The sequence below is a fragment of the Zonotrichia leucophrys genome, chromosome 1A (genome assembly GCF_028769735.1).
Source record: "Zonotrichia leucophrys gambelii isolate GWCS_2022_RI chromosome 1A, RI_Zleu_2.0, whole genome shotgun sequence".
Classification (NCBI taxonomy): Eukaryota; Metazoa; Chordata; class Aves; order Passeriformes; family Passerellidae; genus Zonotrichia; species Zonotrichia leucophrys.
The window spans coordinates 7,678,612-7,704,209 of NC_088170.1; the positions used below are offsets into that span (position 1 = coordinate 7,678,612).

The window sequence follows — 25,598 nt, forward strand, 5'->3', positions numbered from 1 at the left end:
TAAAACTACAAGGCAAAAGAACATGCATCTGCAATTAATTATATATTTATTCTTTCCTTTAAAAGAAATTAAAGAATGAAGGTGTGAAACTAACATCCTGATCTGTGCTGTCCAATCAGGATCCTGGCTTTTCCTGACAAAGCAAATTAGGCAGTGGACAGCCCTAAATTGCAGAAGGAAGGGCAAAATTCTGCTTCCTGCCTCCAGGCCTACCAGGGAAATAGGATGGGAGTATCCATGGGCAAAAATAAAGGGCAAAATAAAAACTTTTCCTGGAAGAGAACAGAATGGCCAAAGCAAGGCTGAAACAGAAGTGTGCAGCATTGCTATTTCTTTGTGAGTCAGCTCACACCTCCTTGCTCAGCTGAAGTCACCACTGGTTTTCTCAGTTTAAACCATATTTCACTATTGGCAGAAGCAACTGCAGGACACAAATCAAACTCCTTACAGGCAAAGACAGAAGCTGAGCACATGGACAGAGAGATCTTCAGGCACCAGTAAGAATGCAACCCCAATGACAAACTCATTTATATAGGAAAATTCAGGTTTGTCTTACAACTGTCAAAAGATCATTTGAATGTAGCACTGCCAAACTCAGAACAGCAGAACACACAATACTGAAAAAGAAATTGCAGTATGTTGTGCAGAAGAACAATACATTACCAAGAATATGACACAAGGTGGTAAAAGCTCTCTGGCAGAAGCCCCAAGTCCTGTCTGGGTGCTCAGAAAGGACTCTTTGCTTTACATGTCACTGAGAGGGGACTATCTGGCCATGAAATAACTTACTTGGCTCTCTTTTGCTTGAGGGACAGGGATTTACAAACTTTCACCTAGGCAATGGGGAAGCTAAGACCTCACTAGAAGCCCACATCTCAGTATACTTTACTGTTTTGATTTGTGTTATCAGGTATTAGAAAAATAGTTTTATTCTAAGGTATCACCCCCCTTCCTGAAACACTGTGGAGAAATCTTGCAAAATTGGAATGTGTGTGTTATTGTATTCACAGATCTTAGCAGAAATAGTAAAAATCCTCGAAGGTATGATTAAAAAAACCCTATAAAAATAGAGAAACTAGCACTGGGAGAAAGGCAAGGGAGGAAAAGATTTCCTATAAACCAAGATTATTCAAAAACGCTAGGTTGTCATGGAAACTGCTCAGGGAGGGTCAGCCAGCCTCACCTTTGGCTGCCAGCATCATCTGTCAATGCCAAAGCACTGCAAACACCACAAACACACACTCAAAATTCACCCATCAGAATCCCTCCAGCACAGCCCAGTATTCTCCACAGCACAGCATGAAATAAAGCTCTCTCCTCAAAGAGGCTCATTTCACCATGAAACAATTTGGTTTAGGAACCAGGCTGATTTTTGTCTACTGCTAGAAGAAAAAACCACCTTAAAGAAGAGAAACTCAGCCTAATATTTCACCTGTCTTCACTTCTCAGTCACCAGTCTCTCCCATGGTCATGTACACATTCTAATTGCAAATGGAGGTTTAATCAGCACTGCAGCATTACAGATGTACACTGAAACTATCTGAAACAAAAATGTTCAGTTCTCAGGGTTCTACTCTAATTTCACAGCAGATATAGAGAACAGGTAAGTACAAGGGGAAAAAACCAGCCCAAGAAACTAGAATCAATCCCCCACTGCTGCACACCTGAAAATGAGAAAACAAATTTACTTCCCAGGGGTCCTGGAGGAGCCTAAGAGAGGAAATCCCCACAGAGACAAGTCCAGATTTACATCCTGAACTCTGTTCTACGGCCACTCTGGCTCTGTTCAAGTGCCATGCTCTCCTCCCTCCCCCAAATCAATAATTGCAGCCTTTGCACCTACAGGAAGGAGTTCCAGGGGATCTGTGCCTGGAAAAGCTCTGGAAAGTTGTAGGTCACTCACAAAAGCCCTAAGTGTGCTTAGGGATCTGCATCTCCCTTCAGGGAGAGAGGAGTGAAAAAAACCCACTGTTTTGGGGCATGCTCAGCTCTAAATGCTGAACTTCTTGCATGAGTATGTCAGAAATTAGCTCTGCACAGGATCAAAGCTGCACAAAACCAGTGGACCTGATGAATAATTTGAGTAGATTGTTTCATCTGGGTTATGTGTTGTCTCCTTTGTAAGACCAAGTTAAATAAACAGTCTCAATTTTCTCCTCTCTTCCCACTCTTTTTTTTTTTTTCCTGAAAAGGCAGAGGCAGAATGTGCCCAAAAGATAAAGCAGCAGAATGGTTTAAAATGCAACATGATATTGACAAGCAGAAGAGAAATGTTCCTGTATAAAGTTTTTTGCATTCAACTGAACAAAATACTGTAGCAACTTGGTTATCAATATTTCTAGTACAGTGGAAGCTTATATTCTGTAAATCAAATACATGTAATGGCTGACTGGGAACAGAAAATTTGGCTTCTCATGTTCAGGGAGTGGGAGAAAAGAGCAACAGTTATAAATTCTGAGACGTAAGAAATGGCTAAAAAAGTGAAATGATGATTCTGAATATCTCTGCATGAAAAATCCTTTTAATAAGGTTCTGGGGTGGATTTTTAATACCATTCTTCTACTTACCCTTGGTAATTTACTTTGATACACTGGAATTTATCTGTGCATATCAAGTATTTTTGAAAAAGCACATGGATTTGTGTCACATTCTGACTGCATACAACCAACCCAGAGCAGTATTATTAAAGCTTCTCCTTACACCAAGGGAAATGGAAGAAAAACATCTTGTTTGTGTATTGGGAAATTCTTATAAACAATCCTGCCAGGCTAAATTGGGAGCTGCTTTTCACATAAAAGCAGCAATTTATTTTAACAAGGTTCACAGAGACACTCAAAAATAATCAGCAGAGAGCATGAAATAGCATGAAATTAAAGAAAACTCTGAACATAGCTGACAAACCTGAAATAATTTTTGAAATATAAAACTCCAATTAAAAAAATATTTCTGTATCCATTTTATTTGGCTTATTTACACTAAGCTCTGCTGTATCATTTCTTCCTCTATTTACTTCTGTCCTAGGGAGATGATCTGCATGAAAGATGGTTATTTATGATCCAGCTAATTATCTCCCAGTGTTAATTTTGAGCCTGTTAGTGTGCTACAGCAACCACAACACAATATCACAAGACCTACACTTATAAAATATAACAATTTAAAATCATGTATATTAGCCCACAATGAGAAACTAAAAGCAGTTTTTGGTCAGAGCTTGCAGCTCTAAATCCTGATCATGTCCTGAGTTTTAGGGCTTTCAATACCTCTAAAAACATGTCATCATTTTCAGAGAGAGATGTCAGGTGTAAGTGTGCATAATAAATGGAAATCAGACTTAAAAAAAAAATTAAAAAGGAGTTGTTGTACGATCTAATTAGCCAAATACTTCAGGATCTATGCCAGAAATATTTAAGAGACAACAGAGGATGTAGGTATCTTTTTCTCTATGAAAAATCAACAACAGAGCTCCCCAAAACTTGCAGGGAATTAGTGACAAGAGACAGAACTGCAACTTAAATTTGGTAACTGGAGGTAACCTGCCCTTCAATCACAAGAATTCTTCCTTTTTACAATGTAAAGGGCATTTTCCAGTCACTTTTACCTGTACTGCAAAAGCACACATAGTTTCAGAATTTGCCACCCCTAACATGCATCATTCACACAGTCCAGCTGGAAGAACCCCTTCCCTCCAAAAGCTACTTTGTGCTTAATCTAAAGGATTTTTTAAAAACAAAGCCTACCATCTTTGCAGGTCTTTCCATTCTCAAGAAGTTTCACACCAGTGGGACATGCACACTGATAAGAGGGCTTGGTAGGAGACATCAAACACAAGTGGGAGCAGCCACCATTATTAGTTCCACATGGGTTTGTAGCTGTTAAACATAAATCACACAGATTAATGCTTCTGATAACGAATGACCTCATATCATGTGTTAAGACACAAACGGCATTTGAGTGGTAGAATCAGTGGCAGCAACACAGATTAAAGGAGGAAATGATAAACACAGAACAAGTAAAAATTACTTCCAAGTGTTGAGTAGTGGGGTACTTAAGGTACCAAAGTGCAGGGATGTTGAATGTTTCCCTTCTTGGGAAAGCAGCACTTGGCTGTAAACAAGAACTTTGTTTCAGCTCTGCTCTTCTCATTTTTACAAACTCTTCAGCATAATGGTGCTGAATGTATATATATATTTTTTTAAAAAGCAAATACAGTAAATTAACACAATGGTTAAGACAGTGGTTACTACACTAATATAGATACTTTATATATACTATATATATTTTTATATATAGTTATATTTATATTTATATATACTATACTAAGGCAGTGGTTACTACACTACTACACTAGTACTGCTTAATATCATCTGCCAAATTAACACTACTTTCCACTCAGGAGCTACCACTTAGAAAAATAAAAATAATGTGCTGCCTGAAGTTATGGTACAGGAAACAGAAAAATACGACAAGAGCATAAATGTGTTGGGCAGAAAAAAAAAAAAGAAATGAAGGGGTTTTCTTGCACTTAAAAATCCCTGCAAAAAATGCAGAAAATATCTGGTTTCCTTTTGGATCTTTTACTATTCTCTGCACTGGAAAAATTGCCTCATGACGTGGTTGAAGCCACCCAGCACCATCCAGAAAGACTAATTAAAGATTTTTGCAAATCAGTTCCAGATTGCAATTAAAAAAAAGGACAGCAAGACAGCTTACCATTTGGCTGCCTCTTCTGGCTGAAGGCATGGATATCCATGGGGGAGAAGATGTTGGAATGGATCTCACGCAGGTCCTCCCCGGAGTACTTGCTGCAGGCCAAGATGGAATGTGTGTTCCAGTCCGTCCAGTACAACGTGTCCCCAAAGAGTGTCAGAGCAAAGGGATGTGGAAGGGAGCCTTTAACCACTGCTTGCCTAATAGAGCACAGGAGAAAATGAATGCTCAAACACAATTCATGAGACAGTTTTGTCTGAACACAGCTTCTGTGAAAAGAAGTTTGGGTATTGTTGATCAGAACTTTGTGTTTATTTATTTCTGGGAAACAAATATACTGCCCCTGCTTTGGGGAATGATATGAAGGAACAGCACAGGAATAGTATTTTGAGGCTGCCTACTGATGCTGAGAAGCCCAAGAGATGCTACCTGAAATCCTTACTGAGATCTGTTGGTCCTTTTTATCCCTTGAACAGCCCATGCCTGTAGGGCTCTCTGCCACCACATGAACACCAGCTGATTTGATGCAAGTCTGACTGCTACCTGCTGATACACCATGTCCACCAATTCCAGCCTCAGCAGATTTCACACTGAGACAAAATGGTCAATTAGCTGTCCATCCATCTCTTCCAGTTCCTCTTTTCAACCATCAAAAAAATACTGTAAAGTAGCTTTTCAGTCTAAAGAAATCCTTAAAGTTACTTCATTATTATGATAATGAAGCTATTGTTTTCACTATAAGCAGTGCCATTAAACAGAGTTCTAGTGATTTTCTGCCATGGTAATGATATAATTTCTGAGCAAACTGGGTCACTGCCTCTCTCCAGGTTCACAAACAAAATTAAAGCATATACTCATATATTTTATGTATATATACAAAGACATGCTCATTAGCCATCACAAAAATGCAGCACAAACATTACTGAAGACAGTTTTTCCAGGTTCTTGTGATGTAGAAACTAATTATGTGTACCTAAGATCCTCAGAACTGGAATTAAGTAGCTCAAGTCCTATTTTTATTTATTCAGAATCACAGAAAAGTTTAAGATGGAGAGGACTACAGAGGTCATCTGGACCAACACAAATTATGGTCACCACTCAAGTACCACTTACAGGAGTGCTTCTTCCCACCTCCTTTCTTCTTAACTGCCTAAGTGCAAGTGTGTTCCCACCTAGGCAAGGTCCTTCTGAACAGTGGGGATCACCATCCCTTTCCTGGAATGTATGGATAATCATCCATACATTTACTGAGAAAATGGCATGACTTCTGGAAATAAGTCTAACTGAAGTGGTTTAACAGATGACAAAAATACTCTTATTTTCCAAATATTTGCTGTATTAAAGAGTATATTAAAGCAAGAAGCTTGAAGGTGTCTTCTGAATACAAAGAAACTATAGTCATTACTGTCCTTTCACCTTAGCTTCTGGAAAAAGATGCATTATCTCTAAAGTTTTTATTTTTTTCCTATAGATTCCCTTGCTTATCACTCTAGTGTTCCAATTCTACATGAAATTAAATCTTCTATTTCTTGGTATTTTGCACTCAAAAGTAGGACATAGTATCTCTTCTTTCTTATCTCTGTCTGGAGTCAGGTATATATTTGCTTCTAATTAAATGCACCAACTAAGCATCTTACAAAAGAGCATTGTTACATAATTTAAAGCTCAAACCTGCCAGCCAAACAGTGAAGCCAGAATGACACAACACATTCTGGTACCATACACAAGTATAAAGGCATTCTATTTCTGCAAACAGTTTAACCAACCCTACTCCCAAACCCTAAATATCTTCAGATTTGAATTTTAGAGTTTAGATTTTAATTTTGAAGTTTAGAGCAGGCTAGGAGACTGTGTCTTTATGTATGACATATTGTATTACATTTGACAAATAACACATACAGCATTTTGTCATAGGAAACAGAAGCATCAAAGACCAAAACTCTCACTATAACCAAACCTGCACCAAAGGCAGCATTCCCATAACAAAGGACCCACAGTTTCATGAAACATTCTGACTAACTTTAAAACAAAACTGACCAACCAAAAAAAACCCAAAAAACACCAAGAAATTTTACATGTGATTTGTACCCACCAGTAGAGGGAATAAATCTTTGAGTGCAATAGCTGCTGTTAGACATACCTAACTTTCAGACAGCCTTCTATTCATATGACAATGTATCAGGTGAACTGTGACCCTTATTCAAGCCAGCCCTTATCTGGAGAGATTCAGAACCCCTTCATTTGACTGTGCTGTCAGTCACAGCCTTGAAGCAATTACTGCTCAACTTGTATTAGTTTTCTCAGCAGATATAAGGTTGCAATGCAGGAAGATGGCTTTGGGTCCAAACACAAGTGTGTATTTCTTGCATCTCATTAAGATCACATTACCAGTAAGATGTACTCTGTAATCTTTGTTTCCAGCAAGCCAGTACAAGGTGATAGCTCACTTCCAACCAGCAAAACCAGAAGGGCTTTTCCCAGGGCTTCAGTTGAGCTCAGTGAGTCTCCACACCCTAATGAGGAGTGGAAATGGGCTGCAGAGCCCAGCTATTAGAAAACAGGAAAAGGAAGAAGAGGAGCAAGAAATGACCTTCTGATGGCTGCTGTGAGCAGCTGTGCTTCAGCACAACCTGCACTAGGAACTGTAGAGCTCTCTCTGCTTTTGGTGAGCAAGATGAGGGGCTCTGACTTCTGCCTAGACCAATTATTTATTAAACACATCCAGGTGGATGAAGGTGGCCAGTGTCACCTGTAGCACTTAGCTGCTGCACAGTGCTGATGGGAGCATGTAAGAGCTGAAATGAGGGATGTGAGACTCCAGGGGCTCTCCAAAATGCAGTTTATTGTAACCAAGAGGTTACAGCAGTCCAGGGTCGTGGGTGACAGAGCTGTGCCCACAGCTGTCAGCTCCAGCTGCAGGCAGGCCTGGAGACCCTTTGGTTTTGGATACATTGCATTATATACTTTGCTGAGCATCTTAATACAGTAGAACCAATCTATACCTTAACTTTTACCTATAGCCTATCATAACTACTATAATTACCATATTCATGTTACTGTTCTCCAATCACTAAAAGTTAGTGCATTACAGTTTAAGCTAGAAGCTGTTATTCAGTTTTCTTGCAGTGGAAAATTCTGAGACCTTTTTTCTACTTGCAACTTTGCTAACTTGTTCACCTGTGCTATCTTTCTGCTTGGTAAAAATATCTTGCTTGTGGTGGGTTTATTCTTTGCTCTATGTCATAAAAACTCCCTTCTAACTAACACACCCTTTGCTTCCTAGGTTATCCAGTAAGACTGGTTCAGCAATTATTTTCTTCTATATCAAAACTTGCTTCCATCTCTATTCCTTCTTCAGATTCTACATTCAAAAATATTTCTGTTAAGCATACATATCTGTGAGACTTTCTGGTCAAATTTTCATCTTTCCCAACAGGAGCAGGTGCCTCCCACCTCCAGGGTGGTTCACAAGCACCCACACAGGGTTGGGGAGCAGAGAGGTCTCCCCATTCCTGGCCCTGATGGGTTCCAGGTACAGCCCTGCAGGTGCAGCTGGGCTGATGGGGACTGACAGCTCCTTGCCAGGCTTCACTGCAACAAGTGACAGGACAGCAAAAGGCTCTCCACCCTCTTATCCTTCATCAAGCTCCTTGGATCCTTCAGACTGCTGCACTTGTGTCATTAGTCTTGTTTAAAAGAGACGCCTGAGACAATGGGAAAGTGGGAGCTGGGGATAAGGAGTAATGGTATTCATTCAGGAGACATCTCCAGGGCCTCAGCAAGATGCAAATTGGATCTATATTAGATGGAACCAAGCACACACAAACTTTAATAATATTCCCTGCACCAGGCATATAATCACATAAATTTTCTTTAAAAATCTGTATGGTGATTGACATTTAAAAGGCCAACATCTCTGTTGAGTTGGCTGGGAAGGAAATGTGTAAAGGGACAGCAGAGAAGGAAGGTGAGGAGAGAAACAGAGAGAGAAAAGATGCAGTTTCCAGAGAAATTAAATTCACTCTGTGTTGAATATCATGATTTCCCAAATACAACTATTTATCATCACAGTAATCAGAGATGCCATTACAATAAATATTTGCTATGGTAGAGTTTTCTAGTGTCTGGAGAAAATATAGATTTGATTTAAATATATTCACCTTTGTTCTATTTTTATTCTGTAAAGAGTCCTGTGAAACACTTGAAGAAGATAAAGGAAACAAACAATAAACAAGTTAAAGTGGGAATTACAAAAGGAGCTCGGAAAGTGACAAGTGGAAATGTTAGCAAGTGGCCAAAGCACTCAGAGCATGAATCAGATGAAGCAGGATGAAAGATTAAGATGCACCCATAAAATACCACATGAGGGATACCACAGGGAGGGCAGGGAGCTCTGGTTCCCTCAACTCACAAAACTCCTCTCCTGCCAACCTGACAAAAACACTTGCAACGCAAACTCAGAAAAGTAATGCATTTTTATGTATTTTTACCATGAATGCTTGTCCAAATATTCCTATCAGAAGACAAGTATACTTTTAATTAAAAAGTAAGCAAGAAACATGATTTGTGGGATATAATGCTCTCCTTTCAGACTGAAGTGTTTTTGCCTTTTGCCACTTCTTTAAGCCACAATTGCCATGTGTTTCCAGAAAGAATATATAACAGAAAGGTTATTTCAAGTATGACATTTCAAATCCCATCTGCAATGAAAGTCTGAAAAAGTCAATCAGAAATCAAATTATAGTTGACAAATGAGGTGATTCTGTGGGTCATTTTTCAGGCAAACAGATGTTTTGAAGCTCCAATTTTCAGCATTTTTGTTTCCAGAAGTACCTTGGGGAAGAACCAAGAAATTCAACCTAGCTTTATGTCCAAATAATCTAATTAATTCTGTTTATGCAGGATTCTCTAGCAGTTTTAATTAGGGCATTATTTGGCTTCTGCACTGGTCTGTGTTGGTGAGGTATTGAAAGAGGCTTCTCACCACTGACTGGTTCTTCATTGCTTGAAGGTGTTAAGCAATTTCATCACCCAGAAATATACAGAAGATATAAACAGAACATGAGATTTTATACCTTGTACATAATGTCATGTACTGTACACATTATAGGCAAATAAGGAAGAAGATCCTCTTCTAAATGCAAGGATACAATATTTTCAGTGTTTCAACACATCTGCAACTAATCATCTGGCAGACAGACATGAGCTGATGCTTGAAAAGAGCAACTGGAAAAATATCAATGCTCAAGTGCAAACTTAAGACATTCACCTCTTGCAAGAGCTTCCCAGCTTTCTGACAGTTGCTGAAAGTATGTTTTCTTACAGTGGCCTCAAAAACCATCTCATTAGCACAAACACTTCCTGGGGGACCTTGTAAGTGCATTTCCCTTCAGCCAGTAACGTGTTAACTTATTAATTAGAACTGCTGCTGCAGGGTAAAGGAAGGGGAAATTAATTCAAGAACTGCTTTAGCAGGCCAACCTATCTTGGGGACTCTACTCACAGGAGAGCTGTCTGCATTTCAGTTTTGTTTAATTAGTCCCACAAAAAGCAACTGCTCCTTCTGATAAGAGCAGGGCAAGAGCTGCACAAAAAACTAAACCACCTCTTCTATGCATCAATTTAGTTCTGTAATTATTGCATTCTGACATGAAAAACTGTTCATTCCTTTCTCTCACTGGCAAATCAAGGGCATTAGTCATCAAGTTCTTTGCTCTTCGTCTTTATTCTAATGAGCCCAACACTGGAGCAGCTAGGGCTAGTAAATCCCAGGGCTAGCAGGTAATGAACCATAATCATCCCTGTAAAATTTGCTAGAGAGGTTTTCTCACGAATTTATGACTCTACCACATATTTAACTGAGTACTACTGCCAGAGCTGTCACGCACACTGCTTTAGTGGCTCACTGTGACTACTGGAAGATGTGACAAAAGCTCCACCAAACCCCAATAATCAAGGCTTATAATTTGTTTCTCTCTCTATAGAATCCTCCCACCAGCCTATTGTATTCTTTCACTTTCCAGACCCCTGCAAACAACAAGTAAAGGATTCATGTCCATCATGAACCTGGGATGGGGCAGCCCTGGACACACTGGAGTGAGGCTGGAAAGCAGTGCCAGGGAAAGGGACCTGGAGGGGCTCCTGGTCAATGGCCAGGTGAACATGAGGCTGCAGTGTCCTGGAGCCAGGAGGGACATCCCTGTTCTGGGGGCATCAGGCCCAGCTGGGCCACATAGGGATTGTCCCACTCTGCTCTGCTCTGGGCAGCCTCAGCTCAAATATTGTGTGAAGTTTTGGGTGCCACAATATCAGAGAGACATTAAACTATTAGAGAGTGTCCAAAAGAGAACATGAGGATGGTGAAGGGCCTTGAGGGGAAGCCGTGTGAGGAGCAGCTGAGGGCACTTGGTCTGTTCAGCTGGAGGAGGCTGAGGGCAGCCATGGCAGTCACAGCTTGTGCTGAGGGGAGCAGGAGGGGCAGGCCCTGAGCTCGGCTCTCTGGGACCAGGGACAGGAGCCAGGGAACGGCTGGAGCTGGGTCAGGGCAGGCTCAGACTGGAGATCAGGGAAAGGTTCTTCCCCCAGAGGGTGTCGGGCACTGCCCAGGCTCCCCAGGGAATGGTCACGGCCCCAAGGCTGCCAGAGCTGCGGGAGCGTTTGGGCACCGCTCTCAGGGATGCACAGGGGGGGATTGCTGGGTGTCTGTGCAGGATGTCGGGGTGTCGTGCAGGGATTATTGGGTGTCTGTGCAGGGATTGTTGGGGTGTCGTGCAGGGACTGTCGGGTGTCGTGCAGGGACTGTCGGGGTGTCCGTGCAGGGATTGCTGGGTGTCTGTGCAGGATTGCCGGGTGTCTGTGCAGGATTGTCGGGGTGTCCGTGCAGGACTGTCGGGGTGTCCTGCGGATTGCCGGGTGCCGTGCAGGGCAGGTTGGACTCAATGATCCTTGTGGTTCCCTCCCAACTCCATATAATATTCCATAATTCAGATCAAAGTATTTCTTGGAGATATATATCTTAAAAGTTTTAATTCTTGTGTAGTGTCAGGTGTAGAAGCTAATGTTCAGAATATAAGAATAAAAGAACAAAAGAAGTTTTATATTTCTAAATCTGTAGGAAATCCATCACTAATTTCTGAAGAAAACTCCTTCCAAATTTTAGATCTCTGAGGTCTGAACTTCAATACTTTAATACTGTCAGTGACATCAATTAAAATATTTTCCTATTGACACTGCATTTTTTCATTTTCCAAACCACAAAGTCAGTTCTCTCTAAACTGTTTGAATATTTTTTATAGAAGGATGTTACTTCCTACCAAATTTTTCTCCCAAAGCAATTAAAACTTATGCATCCTACTTTACATGAAGGTTTTACAATTGCTTACCTACTACAGACTCTTTCCCACCTCTCGTCATGCAACAGTAAAAAACTTGACAGATCACCTCTTTACACATCTGCTTCCTTTTCTAAGTTACCAAAACTATCCAGATGACCCAATTTTTATGAAGATATGTCTTTCAATAACCCATTTGCCTTTTTCATTTCAATAGGGCCAACTTCCAGAAGCATATATTTTCCCAGACAGGACATTAGATTCTTTTATCCTTGTGAAGGTGTTACTACTTTTTCTGATGCCTTATCTATTCTGATCAAGAGAAATTTAGAAACAAAAAACCTCAAACCAACTAAGTATAAATATAAAGCAGCAATTTAGAAAAATGGTCTAAATATCAAGGAAAAAAAAAATCACCAGAACTGAGTCTGGTTTAAATTAGATTAGGCTTGATAATGATCCTGTTCTCCTCCACACTTAAATCTTAAGGAAAAACCCCTAACTAATAGCCCTCTTAAGAGTTGGTGGATAACTGTAGGTGGGGTTATTTGTTGTTTTTTTTTTTTTTTTTTTTTTGAGGGCTTGGAGATGGCTAGGAAAAAAGATTAAAGGCTTTGTGGATTTTGGGTGGTTTGGTGGGGTGATTTTTTCCACAGAAAAGTAAAATCTAAAAGGCTTTTGCTTCACCTGCAGAATTAGAAACTGTTTTCTTTCCTAGTATTGATGAATCAGTTAGTGAAAAAGATGAACAAAATAATTAAGAGATAAAATACGAATTACAGCTGTAAAATATCTCATTGAAAAAGCCAAATTTGTTGGATAGCCAAAAGACAGCATCTACACAAAAAAACCCCCAACACTTTGGACAGAAGATCTTTTTTCTTAATACAGGCAGAGGCTAAGAGGTCACAGCAGAAAAAAACCAAAACATAAAACCCCACTGCAGAACAGCTTAACTTCTGCAGTTCTTTTTCTCCCCCCCTTATGATGTAACTGCAAAGAATAAAAAATGAAACCAAAATGCCTAGATACAGATGTTGACTGCTTTTTGAATCTTCAGAACTTTCTCCCATGCCTAGGGAAAAACAGGTGCTGTTAGTATTGGTTTGTGCCTCTGAGTGCTTAAGGGAAGTCAAATGTGCTTTCCTTTCTAGGAATGACTTCCCCTTCTGCCCCTCAAATAGTAATATATTAGCATACTGCCACGACATATTCCTGGTACTGAAATGTATGAATTTGTATGAAAAAGAAACTTAACCTAAAGCATTGGACTGCTTTGGGTTTTATGGCTGTGTAAGAAAGAATTAGTAGATCTAAAAATCTAAATTACTTGTCTATACAGGTCTTTATTAGAGGCTTAAGTAATTCCAGAGAATTTAGTGTGGAATGAGATAACTGCTGGGACTTAGGTGATTTCAATTCCGTGCCATGGGGCAGCTGCTGGACACAGCTGTGCATGCACAGACAAGGCTGGTCAGCCCCTTGCACCAAGAAAATTCAGCACCTCCTCAGCCTCATCCCCCAGGTTAACCCAGGGCAGACCAGGGAATGAACACCATGAAAATAAAAACAGAACACCAAACTCAAGTATATTTACACCACTCTGCAACAGATCACCAGCAACAGAGAAACTGCAAAGAAGTCAGTAGCAAAACAAGATTGAAAAAGCAGAACTGCCAGCAGGAAACACTGAAGTAGCTCTGGAACAAGAAAGGCTGGAGACACCAGATAAAATTAAAAATACTCGAATTTCTACTGTATATGATAATTTCTATCCTTTGCTCTCCATTACTTGAAAACTTATGTGACAGTCTTCTTATTTGAAAGAATCTCTTGGAAATATTTCTGTCCTTTTTGGTACTAAGTTTTCTTTCTTGTGAAACAAACAGCAAATGAAGGACTACTTCAAAACAGATATCCACAATATATGTTTTGTATTAACCAAGCTAGTCATGATACTTCTATTCAAAGACACAAATTTAAAACTGCATCCAGCTCCAGGTACTTTCCATGAACCTTACTGCATGAACTTGTGATCACTTAAAAGGCAGAACTTAAGAGAAAAGTGATGTAACCTTTCAAACCAGCATTACAAAGGCATTGTGGAGTTCAAAATAAATATCACAAGAAGACAGTGGGCATGTTTCATACATGCTGCCTGTGGTCTTACTTGTCAGTCCACACAAAAGAATGATCTTATCAATAGAATTAATTTCTTTATGTCAAATTAACAATTGTGGTGAAAGGTGGGCAAGTCCCTAGGAGGCCAGAACAGAGAACATAAGAAAGGATATTTCATGCCCATCTAAACTAGCTGAAACATCACAAAAATTTGCAAAGAATAACCCCACAAAAATCATCTCTCCATATGACACCTTGGGCACAAGCTGTGATTTGTGTGTGCAGGCAGTAATCATCAAATTCATCTAATGGAGAGAGTCATCACCCAAATTAGAGATGAACACATATCCACAAAGTACCAGTTATACCCTTAATTAAGAAGTAGTCATGATTGGATCAAAAAGAATCACTTGATTGCTATAAATCTGTTCCAAAAAAAGTCATTTTAGCATAGCTCTCCTTTAAGGACTGTTTTCCACTAATTTCCCAGCACCTAGGATTAATGAAACTGAAATATTAATAGATGATGATCCATTTTCTCATATTATCTTCTCCATTTCTGAATGGCACAGCAACCTTGCACAGAACACCTACTGAAAACAGACAATTCTGCTATATAGTCTTACACTATTAAGAGCCAGATGTGAGGATTTTTTTAATGGAACTGGTTCTGAGAAAAATCTTTGGGAGAGTTACAGGATACCCTGAAGAGAAGGACACATTCCACTTCACAATGCTGGAAAAGTGAGGATGGTGAAGGATAAAAGTTTTTGACAGCACTGGTTTGCTTAAAATTTTATGAGTGCTAACGTGACAATTCGCTGCAACAGAGATTACAATATTGCTTGGGCAGCATCTTCTAAGAAAATCCCCACATTACACCCATAAACCAAAGACTTCTTACCTATGACTTCCATCTAGATTTGATTTGTGGATGAAATTCAGTTTAGCATCTGCCCAGTAGAGTTTCTGTTCCTCATAATCCAGTGTCAGTCCGTTTGGCCAATAAATGTCCGTGTTAACGATGATGGAGCGGCTGGAACCATCCATCCCCGCTCGTTCTATCTTTGGTGCTTCTCCCCAGTCTGTCCAGTACATGAACCTGCAGGTATTTGGAAAAAGACAAAAAAAGAAAGCAATCATGTATAAATCTACACTTTCAGTAAAGGCACACTGTTCTGCAGAGACAATGTCTGTGGAGCTCTGCTCTACTGGGTAAAGGGCACATACCCTGGGAAACAAAGCAAAGGTACTTTACAAAAAGCTGAAGAAAAACAACTTAAGACAAACCCACAGTACTATATCAGGTTGTATTTCCATGTTTCTTTCTTTCCTTGGGTCAACTGAGAAAGTTGGAGATATCCAACAGATCTCGACAACCAGGTCAAAATTCATCATTAAACAGCAAAGGCAGATATTACAAATTGTCATAAAAGTACAGCAGCTCCTCTAACATGTGTCAGAATTTAGGGGGGCACAGAAGAAGGTGTGCAGACTTATAGCAGACATAGCTGCATGTGATGCAGTGAAGTGGTTTTGATGGAAGATCAGTTCATGTCCTTTTATTTCCAGAGAAATTCTGAGACAAGCAGCTAAGTCAACATGTTTAGAAGCACAGCTTGCATCCAGTAACTGAGAAAAACACTCTGTAAAATCTTTTAAGACTGGACAAGCAAGTTTTAAAACATCTAACATGCATCAATTTTTAAACGTTATTTAACAAGTAGTGGGGAGAGGGAAGCTATTCAGTTGCATTTAAGATAGTGGCAAAGCAAGGGAAATCACTTTGTTTTGGCTGGAGACTAGCAGGGGGTAAGAATATTTGTCCTTTTTCTGCAGGTGGTAGAAAACGGATTTACTTTTGTGGGTTGTTGACAGAATGCATAAGTAAACTGAAGTCACATAGAATATAAACAGATCAGCCAAAGTGTGTCCATGGTGCTTGCTCTGTTTTGTTGTTGCAGCTGGAACAGACTACTGTCCTAAATTGCTTCTCATAACCTCATAACATCTGCCAGCATTACCTGCTCCTATCTGTGCTCCAAAGCCTGGCTCAGTCAAAACAGTCCAGATTAGGAAAGACCTGAAGCCTTTAATCAAACTCAGATCATCACACAAGCACAACAGGTCAGTGTATGGTAGCCACATGTGAGGAGGCCTAGCCACCCATCCTCTAAAGAAAAACAAATGTGCAACACATTTAAGAAACACTTGCAGATGAAGTTATTCTTGGCAAAGATTTTCTTATTCTTATTTTTATTTTTATTCCTATTCTTCTTATTTTAAAAAGTCAGGAAATTCCATGTTATATCTTCCCCCTTAATTCATGTCTACAGCATGCTTGTTTTAATGTGCAGTAAAATCTGTGGACTATAGAAATGCAGCTGATTAACACAAATACTGTCCTATTTGATCCCAAGTGAGTCATTCTTCATGGAGCAACACGTTTATCTTAACACAGAGCACAAAAATATCTGAAGAGAATGTGTGAGATTTCTGTAGGTATAAACAAGTGCCTCAGATAAATTGGGTTTTCATCAGGAAGAAGGACAAACCCCAAATAATTTTCAGATGGGTAGCACAGTAGCAAGGCATCTGGTCAAGCTATGAAATAAGAAATCACACTTGAAAAAAGAAATGTTCAAGAAAGTCAGGCAGCATTTCACCAGTGAGCATATGAGAAAGAAAAGAGAAAAAAAGAGCTTTACTTTTAACTTCTTTAAGACAACCGTGCTTTGCCCCAGCTGTCAAGTCTTAGACTTCCAAATCAAAGTTAATGGGTTCCAAGGCTCTGACCAGCCTGCTGGACTGATTTTTTGGGGCTGAAACAGCTCATTAATTGCTGTACAGCCTCATATTCTTCCCTGTCTCGCTCTCACTTCTGCAATTACTGAAGCAAAAACAGGTAAAGGTAGTTTGGTAAGAAACTAAAGGCTTCCCAGCCATCACAAAACCAGCCCTATTGCATTTGTCAAGAGGAAGACACACATACAGAACTGACTTTAAGATTCAGTAATATTTCCAATCAGCTCCAGTGACCTCTTGCGCATTTTCTTCAAATGTTTGGGTTTTTTCACTATCAGGTTTGTTTTCCTCCACCCTGCTTGAAACCCTGTGGGTTTTAATGTCTCCATTAAAAAAATCTCTGGAACCAGCCATGCTCCAGCTGATGACAGCCATGCAGACAAGGTAAGGGCCATCCTCCCTCTTCCCCATCCTCTTCAAACACATTTAGTTATTTCAATTTTAAAAAAAATAAAAAAGCCACCACCCGAGCCCATAGGATAGAGCAAAGTAGTACATGTCTTGTGCTAAATTATCTAATTATACCTTGCAATACAATTAAAATCCAGGAATCTAGATTTTAATTTTACCAGCAGAGTCTGGAAATGGACTCTGTTGGTAACTCTGTGAGCTGTTATAAAATCTAAAAGCAGAAGAAAAACAACAACAACAAAGTGTATTTCTTTTCACATGTGCTTGTAACTTTCAGTATTACAGAGTCATGATGCCCTCCAAAAAGTTAAGGAACATCAAGAACTTGATATACACTTATAGAAGAGAGGAAGGTTCTTACACTTCAATAAAAAAATATTATTTGGTGTTTTTTTTGACTGTGGCTGAAAATGTTGGTTTATATTAAAGTTTATCCCATCATTTAAAAGTATGAACAAATAGAGTTTTGATAGATTTTCCCTACAAACTGTTTTCTCTGCCTCTTTAAATCTAGCAATTTTTGGGTTTTGCATTCTGGTGCATAAGGTAAATCCAGGCAATAAAACTTCCTTCTAAAAGGCCCCTCTGCACTGTATAGTTGTAACTTCACAGTTTTGATTTGCCTCAAATAGAAGGTTTTGCCATAGGAAAACAAAACCCCAACCAAACAAAAGGATGAAACAGCATGTCACAGTTCATTCTGCTTGATGAACAAATCTAATAAGTAACAGAGATTTTTTCCAAAAAGCCCATAAAGTCTAGGCACTCTGATGGCAGAATATCCCCCATACAGAGGAGGAAGCTCACAGACCACCAATGCCAAGATTAGATGCTGTAATTTAGCAGTGATTTCTGACAGTAAGCAGAGAAGGAGACAAATTTATTGCCAGCGCCCATCAGCTTTGCAACTTTCTGATCCACAAACATTCACTTTCCTGAGTGTTCCTCAGCTGCTTAATTAGGGCAGCTAATTATTTGGTGAGGTCCTTCACAGTGAAGGCCCCAACTCTGCAATTATGCTTGGTTCAGGGCCCTAAGAACTTGTGAGCCCTATGGGGAGCTGCCAAACTTCAGAGCTTGCAGCAGCCCCTGTGGAGCTCATCAGCTCCAGCTCCAGCTCCAACAGGACTGGCACTCCTGTAACCAATAAATACATAGTTACACACAGTTCAGGAAAACTATGCACAATAAGTATGTTTGGTTATTAAAATAGCTCTTGATTTGAGCAGAAACGTCCAGGAGTTTTCAAAAAGACATTTGAATCAAGTGACCCTCCAGGTAGCTGAACTGAGACTCTTTCAGAGGCAAGTTCACAAAGGGAGCAATCCAGAAGCACACAGCAGCAATGAACAACACAGAAAATGGATTTTCAAATAAGTATGACAGGAAGGTTTTAATAACAAGTTTCTCAACCGACTGCAAAAGTCAGAAAATATTTTCGGTCCTCCAGGAACAGCAAAAAATGTACATATAAATTAAATATGGAAATAATTCTTCATAAAAGAGAGGAAGAAATATCCTTTGGGGATACAATCAAGATAAACATGAGAGAAAATATGTTTTTAGCTAGCTGAGAACTGTGCTCTTTTACAATAGCTTGTCTCTCTAAATAAGTATATTAGTTGATTGACTAGATTAGTCGAATGTAATTTTCAGAGCTGCTTTACAATAATATCTTATGTTAATATTCAGTGCAGTCAACATAATTTTCTGTGCAAATTACCCTATCTGCAGCCTTTTGGTTGCCTCTACACCACTCTTGCACATACTAAGAGCAGCTATGTGAGGAATAGATGTGAATTAAGCAGAGAACTGTTAATACCCTAACACACTGAATCTTTTACTTTTTATCCTTGTTTTGGGTTCAGAAGCCAAAGGGTTTCCAACAAAGTTTCCTATTTCAGGCAGGCATGGCTGGCTCTGAACCACCTGCCTTGAGCATTGCTATGTACACTGGACAAAATCAAATCAAGATTTCTTAAACTGAAAACCAAGGCTTCTTTTATTTCACTATTCTGCAAAGCATCAGTGTGTCTAGTAAATGACTAAATGAGCTAGATGTGCTGAAAATGCTTGACAAGCAAGCACCAGTGGGCCCAGCTGTGCCTCTGCCACTGTCCCCACCCTGACCCTCCATCCCCATCCCTTGCACCTTGGGGAGGGTGGAGGATGAGCACAACCCCACAGGTGTTTGGATCTCAGCTACTGAGTTCCACAGCCCAGACCATCAAACCCAGACAGAGTGTCTGTGCAGTGCCTGGAACACAGTGACACCTCAATATGGCATCACTGCTCACACAGCAGGAACCTGTGCAGGAACAGGGGTCATTGAGGATAAATTCCTGCAGCCTCTGCAGCTCACCTGTCAGGGATGCTAAAAGACTCAACTGACAAGTGGGAGAAACCCATGTGTAAAATTCCATGTGTAAGTTTACTATACACACCAGAAAAAGCTCTACTGGGACTTCTATTTTGGAAGGCATACAAATATTTTGCCCAGTATACTCTATACTGGTTCCCTCAAGATGAAGATGCTGTTCTGGTGACAGCACTTTAATGCAAATGTCTGCATTTATCCTAGGACATCAGGCAAAAGCCATCTGTAACCAGAATGGCAATGTGAGGATTTCCACTTTGGAGCTGGTTTTACTCCCCTACTCAGACCTTATCTAGCAGGAGAAATAAAATCATCACCAGACCTTCCCTTTTCTTGGAATCCATTTCTAAAATAAGGGATAAATGCAAACATTCCACTTTTGGAATGAAGAAAAGCTGTGATGAAGAGATCAAAAGGTGATGCTTTGTCTCTAGCTCAATATCAGGAACGAAGGATAAAACTAGAATGAGATTTTGTAGATGGCATTCATAAGCCTTGAAAATAATGCTTTAGAAAAGCCACTGAAAGCCTTTCATAAGAAGTCAACATAGAAGAATAAACCTACATGATACTCTCATTTCATAACCAAAAAGAAAAAACGCAGTGTTCAAGCTAGTTACCATGGCCTCTGTTTTCAGGTATTTCAATTTAAAGAAAATGCTGGGCAATCTAAAAAACAGATGAGAGATTGTTTTTCATTTTCACCCAGTCATTTCTGAGGCTCTGTAGGAAGTAAGGTTTGACTTAGCTGTCAAACCAAAGATACACTGATGCACTGCAGAGTCTCATGCATATGATTGTCCTTTTGGCCACAGATCCCCAGGAAAAAGAGAAAGATATTCATTTAAAAAAAAAAAAACCAGCTATTTTTTTGCTGAATGCTCACAAAGGCAGAATTTTAATTGTTTGAGCAGGTGGAAAGGTCTCCTGCTCCTTGAACTTGTAAATTAACCTTTGCTATCTCCTGACACAAAAGGTCTAATGACATGCCTTTCACAGTTAGGAAACAAAAGCCATTTCTTGATTTCTCCTAGAGCAAGCAGGAAATAAAGCTTGTAAAAACTAAGCAGCATTTGAAAAACAGTATTTGAAACAACAATTTTCCCAGTTTATGCCAAAAAAATTGAGAGGGATACAATTTCCTCTCTCTGCTACCAATTAACACCATCCCTAGACTCTTGCTGACCTCAAGACAGAAGCAAGATCCAAATGTGCTTTGGAAGATTCCAGCCAGCCCCTTGCACAGGATATTATTCACCAGACCCTGGCAAGTTCACACAGCAGGTAAGCCAACAGAAAAACAGAGCATTATTAATGTAAGAGGAGATGGGACAAAATAAGAGAAGAAAATTCCTTGCCTTCCAACCTACCTTGGTTCTTCAAATATGACAGGAAAATAGAGGAAAGAAAACCAGCTGGCAGACTTTCAAAAAAAAAAAACAGGCGCACAAACAAAAATACCACAAAGCAACAACTGTGACAGAGTCTCTCCAGAGGCCAGGAGAGAAGCTGAGCCAGGAACATGTGCTGGGGAACTGCAGGGCTGAGGAGTCTCACAGAGACTCCAGCATTGCCCAGGAGGAGCCCACATACACAAAACACCTTCCAAATAGTTCTTTAAGAACCTACCAAAAGGTGCAGATCTCTATGCAACTGTGAACTGAACAAAACTGTAAAAGCTAGGACAAAAGAATATTTAGCTACATTAAAACTACAAGTGGGGGAAACCTTCTTCATACAATGAAAAAAATCTATTTCTTTATAGGGACTTGTAGTAAAAATATAAACATTTGCATTTCACATTTTTAGTTGGTAAATGAGGATTTAGAATTCTGTAATTTCAAAGAGCTTTGGGTTGAAACTAGAAAAGTCAGCTGCTACAATAATTTTTCACTTCTTGCTTTTTCAGCTCAGTCAAAACCAAACTTGTTTCTTATTCTTCAATAAAACTGGGAGTATTGTTCCCCATACCTCCCTATACATCCTGAATGCAGGAAGGGCAGAAAGATTTTTCCCTATACTTGTATCTTAAATTGAAGCCCTAGAACTTCTAGAATTGAAGCCCCTGAACTTCTCCATGGCCAGAGAGCACAGTCATTTATGCCAGTTGTGTTGCTCATTGAATGAGGGCAAGAGATAAAAATCTGCTATTTGGCATTCTGGGCTGTTTCTCAGAAACACCAGTCTAGGCATACCCCACTGCTGTGCAGGGCTTGGAGTGATGAACTCTTCCATTCCAGCTGCTCCACAGACACATCCCCTACACCCAGCAAACAGAACATTCTGCTGTAACCATCCCAGCAATCCTCAGTGCAGAGTCATCTTACAGTGAGAACAGTTTTTAACCATGACCATTCAATTTTGCTCACTGATTTAATGGATATTTACTCTCAGTCCCATCAATCCAGCTGCAGTTCACCTTAACATCAGAGGGTACCAGTGCTAAAACATGGATGGGCAGGATGGCACAGCCAGGAACAAGAGAAAATTAGGTCAAAAAAACTATCAGACCTGTCTACAATCAACTGAAATTGGGGAACATGTTCAGGATCATGAGATCTTTTTGCAACTTTTCCTCTGTGAGATTTCTTTTCTATCATTCCAAGACTTTAATCAGTCAAATATCCCCTTGTTATTCAGTCCCTCTATCAGTGCACAGCTACCAACTGGATGATTTTTATGTTCTTGATTCCTGACTCCTCCAAGAAGCCCTACAGAACTTTAATGTTCTGCCAAGCCATGCTGAATCCTACCCTCCATATCACATTTCAGCACCCTGCTAATTCTTTTTTCATAGTTTTCATCCTATTGTCTGCTATGTAAATCAGGCTTACTTACACTTACATCATTCCTTAGGCTTTTTTTAAAATTCAATTAACTCACGTCATCTAGGGGTTCTGTACATTTTCAGTGCAGCTCCTGTCCTTGTGATTTATCAGTTTGTTGATATGGAAACCAACCTGATGCCACTTTGATCATCCACCAGAATCACTAAATCACTTATTCTCTTGTAAGAAAGTGGCACACACCAATTAATCTTTTCACACCACAAAATTACATGAGATATGGCCTTGTTTTAAGCCAAAAGCTACATGATATTCATTACAAAACAAACCACCAAAAAAGGGGTGGGAGGAAGAGGAGAGATTTCTCTATAGCAGGTAAGAAAAATAGAAGTAAAGGGATGCATTGTAATTAATGCATAATGAGACAGGTTACATTACACAAGATTTGGTTAGAGACCTAATTCTGGACATACAAACCTAGGCAGACTTGGCTTTTATTGAGAAGAAACTATGTTTGCCCAGAGCATTTAGAAAGGTCCATGAAATGTGTTCTGAATACTGGCCAAAGGCTTCATACACAGATGGAACAAACACCACTTCATTTCCATACTGAAAACATTATTGTAAAATAACCTTATTATAAAAATAATAATAAAATAACATTATTATAAAATAACTGAGATGTCTGAGACTTCACTCAAGCTTTTTCTAGGTTAGATTTTGCTATAAAGGAAGTAAGAATGCTTCTACTTTTCCATTCCTACTGCAAACAGCTAAATATTAAGTACTTGGATTCAATTTTTATGGAAAAAAGTGGCTGTGCATTCTACAGCAACTATTACACACCTGGAATCCTGAAGTTAAAAATCAATTAACACAGCTTTAAACCCAGGTCATTAGCTTTTTCTCCCTACAGGTTTCTTTTGCAGGTCACTCACAGCTCTTCAAGTAAGAGCCACTTGCATACAAACTGCTTCCAGCACAGAGAGACATCAAAAGTGGGAAAAAATTCCAAATCCTTGCCCTAGTACAAGCCTCATTCACAAGGCACACAAAAAATGCCCACCAAATATTACACTAAGGGAAAAACCCCAAGTATGTTTCCAGTCATGGATGACTGGTCACAGGGTCTCTCACTTTGATAAGTTCTGGTCCATTAACATATTGGAGTTAATTGTCCAATTATAGCTTTAGGTTATGAAGTCCCATCCTTTATTGTTTTTCTCTCTTCATTCTGACATTGTTTATGCTCTTGGGCCCAGCATTTGGATTGGTTGTCCTTGGTCCCCAGCTAGAGAAGGAATTGTTGGAATTGTCTCCCTGCTCTGTGAAGAGAGTTACTATCCCTTAATATGAAGCTCAGAACTACACACTAAAGCAGCCCAGAATCTGAAAAATATAAAAGCTAAAACCTGAGGCATCATTACTGATGATCTTGTGTTAAAAACATCTTGATACAACCCCCAGAACAACTGCGCTTCAACAGCAAGTGAGGGCCAAGCAGAAGAAATGCCAACTTAATGATTAGTAATTTAATTCAGAGAAATTGTATTTCCCAATATGTAAACTTGTGTCACATTCTGCCCTGTAATCTCTATGCCAGGCAAGATCAACTGTTCTCTACAGCACAACTGCAAGAGGAATGCAAGAGGAGAGGTGCTGGTGTCAGCTGCCACACAACTCCTTCCTGACCACTCACACACAAACGTGGGGTGCACTCCTTTTTCCACTACAGAATTGCATTAGTGGGGTGACTGGAAGGATGCAAATTGTCAAATTTCTCATCCCTCAAACCACACTTTATTTATTATTGCTTTCCCACTATATCCCTGTTACACCCAAAAGCAGATGTTTTAGCACTTGGTGTAACACTGGTCCTCTCCACTATAAATTAGTTGTTTCTCAAGCTGACTGAACACAGCATCTATTTGCCATCAATGCAAGCAACCATGATTCACTCTCTTGGAATCAGGACAGCATTAGTACTGTTTTATTGAGGAGGACAAAGCTCTTGTATTCCAAAACTCTTACAGTCACAGCCTTCAGATTTGCAACCAAGCTGTAATTTACTGTATAACTTACAGGTTTTGCTGTGTATGTCTGAAAGCAAAGTATGGTAAATATATTTCTGTTCTGGGTTTTCCTTTAAGCTTACATCTTTCATGTAACATGCTCAGCCAGTGCTTGTAGAAAAGCACAAACAAAATCCCACATGATGTGTACATATGTATGCATGTTCTTCCCCTCAGGAGCTGAGCTTATGTCCACCAGCGATGAAATCAAATCTCAAGTGCAGCAATTTCTGAAAACTGACTGCATACACTTCCAAAAAAATTGTCTTTTGCTCTACATTTAATTTACTCCTTTCATATCAGGTCCCCTTTTAGTCTGTCCATTCCATGGTCTGCTTCAGATAATACTTTCCTTTGTTATAAGTCATGAACAGTAATCCCTTCACGGTTGTTATCCAATTTTACCAAAGGCTTTAATCTGCTTTATTGACAATAACTCTTTAACTACTCTTCTCTGAATTGTAGTAAAATGGATCTCCAGTTCTGCAACTGAACAAAAAACCCCAAAAACCCAAACAAATCAACAAACAACCCAGAGTTTAGAATCACCACTGAGGACAAAAAGATGTTTAGAAAATTGATTATACGAAGCAATTCAAACAGAGTATTTCTAATAGTATACACAAGTGGTAGCAACAGTAAACATTGCCTCCAAGTGTTTAAGAAATATAGATCGTTAATTTAGTCAAAAGAGCTTTAACTCTTTATGACCTTGCTCTTCTTCTGTTCCATGGATTGCTGTGAGCTTCCAGGATAGGCTGGTTTTGCAGGATTAGCAGTGAGGAAACAGAGGACCAACCCTTTAGATAACAAATGGCACAGGGATCTGTGACACAAGGAGGTGACCAGACACTCAGAGACAGCAGTGACAGCCCCCAGACTTTCCTGCTTAGACTGAGAGGGTAAAAAAGGCCAGGGTTTCCTTTGTTCAGGGCCTCAGAGGCACCCAGCTCCAGCTGTTATTTAGCTATTGCACCAAGATAAAATT

The 25,598-nt window shown here is 39.6% G+C and overlaps 1 protein-coding gene across 2 annotated transcripts in view; it reads right to left on the minus strand.

The window, feature by feature from the left end:
• Nucleotides 1–25,598, minus strand: part of LRP6 (LDL receptor related protein 6) — a 115,839-nt gene that overhangs the window by 55,861 nt on the left and 34,380 nt on the right. For both annotated transcript variants that reach the window (XM_064736911.1, XM_064736905.1), the window contains exons 3-5: nt 15,064–15,261; nt 4,711–4,907; nt 3,738–3,869 (exon numbers count right to left, since the gene is read on the minus strand). In XM_064736911.1, the coding sequence (XP_064592981.1) occupies nt 3,738–3,869; nt 4,711–4,907; nt 15,064–15,261 (527 nt within the window). The remainder of the gene's footprint in view (nt 1–3,737; nt 3,870–4,710; nt 4,908–15,063; nt 15,262–25,598) is intronic.